The sequence below is a fragment of the Borostomias antarcticus genome, assembly GCF_949987555.1.
Source record: "Borostomias antarcticus genome assembly, chromosome: 9".
Classification (NCBI taxonomy): Eukaryota; Metazoa; Chordata; class Actinopteri; order Stomiiformes; family Stomiidae; genus Borostomias; species Borostomias antarcticus.
Genome location: NC_140242.1, coordinates 6,080,077 through 6,087,576, shown reverse-complemented (window position 1 = coordinate 6,087,576; position 7,500 = coordinate 6,080,077). Strand labels below are relative to the sequence as shown.

At 47.4% G+C, this 7,500-nt stretch overlaps 1 protein-coding gene across 3 annotated transcripts in view; it reads left to right on the top strand.

The window, feature by feature from the left end:
- The window catches only part of LOC311313536 (disco-interacting protein 2 homolog C-like), a gene marked incomplete at both ends in the record, with an annotated part of 38,051 nt that overhangs the window by 17,846 nt on the left and 12,705 nt on the right, over window positions 1-7,500 (top strand). For all 3 annotated transcript variants that reach the window (XM_084443679.1, XM_084443680.1, XM_084443678.1), the window contains 7 exons: window positions 1,157-1,296; window positions 1,404-1,540; window positions 2,116-2,324; window positions 4,145-4,259; window positions 4,758-4,959; window positions 5,238-5,338; window positions 6,957-7,037. In XM_084443679.1, coding sequence (XP_084299805.1) covers window positions 1,157-1,296; window positions 1,404-1,540; window positions 2,116-2,324; window positions 4,145-4,259; window positions 4,758-4,959; window positions 5,238-5,338; window positions 6,957-7,037 — 985 coding nt within the window. The remainder of the gene's footprint in view (window positions 1-1,156; window positions 1,297-1,403; window positions 1,541-2,115; window positions 2,325-4,144; window positions 4,260-4,757; window positions 4,960-5,237; window positions 5,339-6,956; window positions 7,038-7,500) is intronic.

Genomic DNA, 7,500 nt, shown 5'->3' with positions numbered 1-7,500 from the left:
GCACACACACACACACGCCCCCCCCCCCCCCCCCCACACACACACACGCCCCCCCACAGCCCCCCCCTCACACACACACGCGCACACACTTTTTTACAAATCAAACCCTAGCATAGTGCTAACTTCTTTTTTCAACATGTATTTTTTTCAAGAAAAAGAACAGAGTAGTTTAAAAATAGTTTCCTCAGCTTTTCAGAATCTTTCAACTCTCCCTTTTCCGTAAGAGAACAGAATGTTGTTGCCTTTTGAAACCCAGGATTTAAATCCATGATCTAATTTATTAGGCCTGAATTCCAGATCATAAGCGCACCTGTATCTGAAATTTATCCTCTAGTTTATATTATTATTTTTAACCATGTTCCACATTATTAATTGGTCTTTTATCCATGGACTTTGCATGTTATCCATGAATCCTCCCAAGTTTTTGTGAGCGAATACCACATGAATTAGGGATCCTTCATAACAGAAAGATCACTGTCTTTCCACCTGCCGTGAAATGTTGGGGCACACATATTAATAAAGGGTTTAATTTGAGCTGCATATAAGTAATTTGGTTAGTGCCATTCCTCCTTCCTCCTTTAAGAGTTGTAGCGTTTTGAATCTAACTGGGTTTTTTACCCTGACAAATAAATCATGAAATAGTCTTATTCAATTCAGAAAATTGCTTTGAGGGAATGTCTACAGTGAGTGCTTGATATAAAAAGGGAAATCATGGACGGATGTTCATTTTTACTGATTCAGTTCTATGATTGAGGCTGAGGAAAGAAACAGACTCCCATCTACAAATATCATCTTTAATTTTGGTTAGGAGGAGGCCATAGTTTACATAGTGCTAACTTCTATGCTGTTTTGTCCCTGTGTGTGTGTGTGTGTGTGTGTGTGTGTGTGTGTGAGTGTGTGCGTCTGTATGTGTGTGAGTGTGTGAGTGTGTGTGTGTGTGTGTGCATGTGTGTGTGTGTGTGCGTATGTCTGTGTGTGTGTGTGTGTGTGTGTGTGTGTGCGTATGCATGTGTCTGTGTGTGTGAGTGTGTGTGTGTGCATGTGTGTGTGTGCGTCTGTGTGTGTGTGTGTGTGCATGTGTGTGTGTGTGTGTGTGTCTGTGTGTGTGTGCGTGTGTGCACATGTGTGTGTGTGTGTGTGTGTGTCTGGTCTCCAGGCCGGTGGAGGACAGTAGCCAGCCCCCGGGCCGCGGCGTTCTGTCCATGCAGGGTCTGAGTCACGGCGTGGTCCGCGTGGACACCGAGGAGCGCCTGTCCGTCCTCACGGTTCAGGACGTGGGCACCGCCATGCCCGGAGGTGCGTGCTCACATCCTCCAAAAGATCCTTCACCGCTCACGGGCGACGCCCACCCCTCAGGTCAGAGGTCGTGAGGTTAACCCTGGGTCACGTGTCTCCTCCCCCAGCCCTAGTGTGTGTGGTCAAGCCTGACGGTGTTCCTCTGCTCTGTCGGACCGACGAGATCGGCGAGCTGTGCGTCTGTTCCATCGCCAGCGGAACCTCCTACTACGGCCTGACCGGCATGACCAAGAACACCTTTGAGGTGGAGACAGCCGTGTGTGTGTGTGTGTGTGTGTGTGTGTGTGTGTGTGTGTGTGTGTGTGTGTGTGTGTGTGTGTGTGTGTGTGTGTACAGGTTATTTGTGTGTGGTCTTCCCTTCCAGAAAAATAATTGTACACAAATTGTACACAAACAATTGTCTGTGTGTGTGTGTCTGTGTGTGTGTGTGTGTGTGTGTGTGTGTGTGTTTGTGTGTGTATCTGTGTGTTGTCTGTGTGTGTGTGTATCTGTGTGTTGTCTGTGTGTGTGTGTGTGTGTGTGTGTGTGTGTGTGTGTATCTGTGTGTTGTCTGTGTGTGTGTGTGTGTGTGTGTGTGTGTATCTGTGTGTTGTCTGTGTGTGTGTGTGTGTGTGTGTTGTCTGTGTGTGTGTGTGTGTGTGTGTGTGTGTGTGTGTGTGTATCTGTGTGTTGTCTGTGTGTGTGTGTGTGTGTGTGTGTGTGTGTGTATCTGTGTGTTGTCTGTGTGTGTGTGTGTGTGTGTGTGTGTGTGTGTGTGTGTGTGTGTATCTGTGTGTTGTGTGTGTGTGTGTGTGTGTGTGTGTGTGTGTGTGTGTGCAGGTGTACCCGGTGAGTGGCAGCGGGGGTCTGGTCTGTGAGTACGCGTTCGTACGTACGGGGCTGCTGGGCTTCGTGGGTCCCGGCGGTCTGGTGTTCATCTCAGGGAAGATGGACGGCCTCATCATGGTGAGCGGCCGGAGGCACAACGCCGACGACATCGTGGCCACGGCGCTGGCGGTGGAGCCCATGAAGTTCGTCTACAGGGGCAGGTGAGTGTGTGGGCGGGGCTTAACCGTCTACAGGGGCAGGTGATGTGTGGGCGGGGCCTAACCGTAGCGTCCTAACCGTAGCGTCCTAACCTCCGTGGTCACTCCCACCGTACTCCGTGAGGACCTGGGAGAGCTCCGGGTCGGAGAAGGAACATATTTTCTGGACGTGCCAGAAACTGCTCCGTTTCTGGGATGAAGTGCACATTTGTAAAATCGGAAGGAACCCGCACACCGATTATAGATTGATTCTTTATTTGAGTGACAACGTTTGGATCCGTGTGGATCTTCGTCAGGTCAGTTTTGACGAAGATCGACATGGACTGAAACGTCACTCAAATAAAGAATCAATCTATAATCGGTGTGCGGGTTCCTTCCGATTCTACAGATGACAGTTCATTTACCCAGCACCCAGCGATGTGCGTATTGTGTATAATTCTTCATGAAGTTTACATTTGCCATCAACAAAGTATTTGACATGGATAACCAGATATCCCGGCAAGACTTTCGAACTGCCATCCTTGGCACCAGAAGGCTTTGAAGGGGAGAACAAATATGAATCTCCTCCAGATATCGCTGTCTGTGGCCAAGAAAATTATTGCTATCAGTTGCCTTCAAACCCTTGCCCCAACCCACAAACAATGGTCGTCCAAAGTAAAAGATATCCATGCGATGGAAAGAGGATTAGACACTTGGTTAGATTACAAAGTAAAACCAGGACATGGGACCTATTAAAGGAGTAGTAAAGGGAAAATGCATGTTTAGCCCTGTTTTAAGGTTACTTATGATCATATACAATGGTTCAGATCAAAATGTTGACAAAGCTAGCATTGTCGAGAAAGTTGATAATTGCTCTACCACCGTTTTGGTCATACAATGGATGCGATGGGCATCTTGAAAAATCATTCAAAAACATGTTAAACTCGATTTCAAAGACAAGAAACTCACCTAGGTGTTAGTTGGCGTTCTGACATATAATTCGCCATAAAGTAAGATTCTAGTTCATCTGGAAAGGCTTTTTAAAATATTTAGCATAGAACTATTTAGTCGCAGCACATACGTGTGTAAACTTCCGCAAACTAGGTAGCCTAGCAACATAAACAATAACAATAGCTACCATAAGTAGTTCCGCTTCCTGAATCACCTCTGCGGATTGATCTACACATCTACAATGGTCGCTTCAATACAAGTCAATGGATTTCATAAAATGATCAATAAAACCCTACAGGATTCATACTTTGTGGGAAATTTGATGTCAGAACACCAACGGACACCAATTACAACCTCGGTGAGCTTCTTGTCTTTGAAATCGAGAGTTTAACATGTTTTTGAATGATTTTTCAAGATGACCATCCACATCCATTGTATGACCAAAACGGTGGTAGAGCAATTATCAACTTTCTCGAAAATGCTAGCTTTGTCAACGTTTTGATCTGAACCATTGTATATGATCATAAGTAACCTTAAAACAGGGCTAAACATGCATTTTCCCTTTACTACTCCTTTAATAGGTCCCATGTCCTGGTTTTACTTTACATCCCCACTGGGGCCTTGAACTCCAGTCTCCCGGGTGGGAGTCCTATGCTCTCACCACTATACCCTATGTACCTGGGAACTGGCTCAGGATTTTGTTCAATAAAAACAAATTAGTTGAAAGAAACAGAAGGACCGAGCTGTGTCCGTGAGCTGTTGATGTGAGCGCCCCCTGCAGGAGAGTGGTGTTCTCTGTGGTGAGCTGGTGAGTGATGTGAGCGCCCCCTGCAGGAGAGAGGTGTTCTCTGTGGTGAGCTGGTGAGTGATGTGAGCGCTGCTGCCCCCTGCAGGATAGCGGTGTTCTCGGTGGCCGTGCTGCGGGACGAGAGGATCGTGGTGGTGGCCGAGCAGAGACCCGACTCCACCGAGGAGGACAGCTTCCAGTGGATGAGCCGCGTGCTGCAGGCAAGCCGCAACGCAACCGCAACACAACCGCATCTCAACCACAACCACAACACGACCACAACACGACCATAACACGACCACAACACGACCATAACATAACCTCGACTGCAACACAACCGCATCGCAACTGCATCTCAACCACAACCACAACACGACCACAACACGACCATAACACGACCACAAAACGACCATAACACGACCACAACACGACCACAACATAACCTCGACTGCAACACAACCGCATCGCAACCGCAACACAACCACAACACAACCGCATCGCAACCACAAAACAACCACAACCGCAACACAACCGCATCGCAATCACAACACAGCCACAACACTGCCTCAACACAACGTCAACACAACCACAACCTCAACACTGCCTCAACACAACCTCAACACAACCACAACCACAACACAGCCTCAACGCTACTGCAACGCAACCTCAATATTTCATCAACAAATGTGCAAATATTGACCTTTGACCGGTGGGCGCAGGCGATCGACAGCATCCACGGGGCGGGCGTGTTCTGCCTGGCGCTGGTCCCCGCCAACACCCTCCCCAAGACCCCTCTGGGGGGCATCCACCTGTCTGAGACCCGGCAGCTGTACCTGGAGGGGGGGCTGCACCCCTGCAACGTGCTCATGTGCCCCCACACCTGCGTGACCAACCTGCCCAAGCCGCGCCAAAAACAGCCAGGTAGGACCCGCAGCAGGGGACCGCACTGAGGGTGTGTGTGTGTGTGTGTGTGTGTGTGTGTGTGTGTGTGTGTGTGTGTGGGCGTGTGTTGAATGTGTGTTGATTTTGTGTGTGTGTGTGGGCGTGTGTTGATTTTGTGTGTGTGTGTGTGTGTGTGTGGGGGGAGCGTGTGTTGATTTTGTGTATGAGTGTTGATTTTGTATGTGTATGTGTGTGGGCGTGTTGATTTTGTGTGTGTGTATGCGTGTGTGTTGATTTGGTGTGTGTGTGTGCTGTAGAAATCGGGCCTGCCTCTGTGATGGTGGGAAATCTGGTGTCGGGGAAGAGGATCGCCCAGGCCAGTGGTAGAGACCTGGGAAATACAGACGACAACGATCAGGTAACACACTCACACACACACACATACACACACACACACACACACACACACACACACACACACACACACACACACACACACACACACTTACTATAGCTGTGTTCGAAACCGTTCTCTATTCCCTATATAGTGCACTATATAGTACGTCCGCCATTTTTTTGTAGTGTTCAGATTCTCAATGGTGAATTTCATTCACTATATAGTCCACTACAAAATACCCACAATTCACGTTGATTTCTAGTGAACAGAGGATGAACCCTACAATTTCTCCCGTATACCACAATGCAATGCTGTCATGTTTTACCAAAGGAGAAGACAGCAGCTATCGGTGGCTAAAGCAGTTAGCTAACATTACGATGATTCCTCTAGCTGTTTTGCTGCTAATGCGAGTTTGAGTTCGCCTCTGTTTATGCCCGAGAAACAGAAGTTGAACCAACAGCATCAAAATAGCTACAGGAATCATCGTTGTAATGTTAGCTAATTGCTTTAGCCACCGACAGCTACTGATGTTATGGAAGCTGCTGCTGTGGTCTTATTGTGCAACTTGTACAGCTTGCTGTTAGCAGACAGCACCGTAGTTGACAAAACCACACTTGCACATCATTCGAACCTTAAAGGATATGACACTGAATTTCATGTTTAGCCCTATTCCTGGCTTCCCTGGCATGTATCTGACTAGTACAGGTTAAAATATTTCTGTTTTGTGCAGTACAGAGTTCTGTGTCAATAACGTCTGCGCGGGCACCCTGGCTCGTTGCTAGCTATGGGCACACTCGAAAAACTCTAAAAAGTATGATATACGTGGATTTCAAGTTCAGGAATTACAGTACTAACAGTACTAATTTCAGTAAACAGTACTTATTTCGCCAAACATACAACAGCCATCCCTTCACGATGTAAACCTCTGCGAAATTAAGTTACTGTTGTTTCGAAATGCAGAGGCGAAAGGACCTATGGTGTTTACAGGACGACTTCAGAGCTTGGTTAGCATGAACCATGTAATTCTGGAACTTGGGACACGAGTGTGACCATAGCTAGCAACGAGCCAGGGTGCGCGCGCCGAAATTATTGACACAGAACTGTACTGTACAAAACAGACATTTTAACCTGAACTAGTCAGATACATCCCAGGGAAGCCAGGAATAGGGCTAAACATGAAATCCAGTGTTCTTATCCTTTAACAATGTATTTGGGATTTAACATTCAAAACTGAACATGGAAACTTAATACAACCTGAGTACAATTCAACCTGCTGCCATCAGTGCTCGGTTTGTTAACGTGATACTGGGCGCGTCTGCTTGCTTGCTTCCATGAATATCCGACGCAATGGCGTTCCATGTAGTGTCCGAAAACCTTTTAATCGTTCCCTATGTAGTTCACTATATGGGGAACACTACATAGGGAATAGGGAGTGAGTGAACGAGGGAATGATTTCGAACACAGTTCAAGTGTGTTTTTTGTCTTACATGATAGAAGCTTGAAAGCAGCTTGTAAAGAGAATGTCCTCATTGTGATGTGATGTAAGAACATGTCCTCATTGTGATGTGATGTCCTGGTGTCTCTCCTGGTGTCTCTCTTGGTGTGTCTCCTGGTGTGTCTCCTGGTGTCTCTCCTGTAGTTCCTGTTCCTGTCTGAGGTGTTGCAGTGGAGAGCCCAGACCACCCCCGACCACATCCTCTACACACTGCTCAGCTCACGGGTAAGACACACACACACACGCACACGCACACACACACACACACACTCACACACACACACACATACACCCACACATACACACACACACACACACACATACACTCACACACACACACATAACCCACACGCACGCACACACGCACGCACACACACACACACACACACACACACACACACACACACACACACACACACACACACACACACACACAATCTATATTTCTCCAGCAGGTCACTGCTGACCAGGCTCAGCTGGTGGTCTCTCACCAGGCTCAAGACCAGAAGGGACAGAGCCTTTGAGTCTGTGACCCAGACTGTGGAATGCTCTTCCTCAGGACTTGAGAGCTGCGGCCTCTGTGGACATTTTTAAGAAGCAGCTAAAGACGCTTCTGTCTGGACAAACAGGCGTTTGTTGAATTAATTTGACTGTATGTTTATGACTATTGTCCAGTGTTTAATTTTGT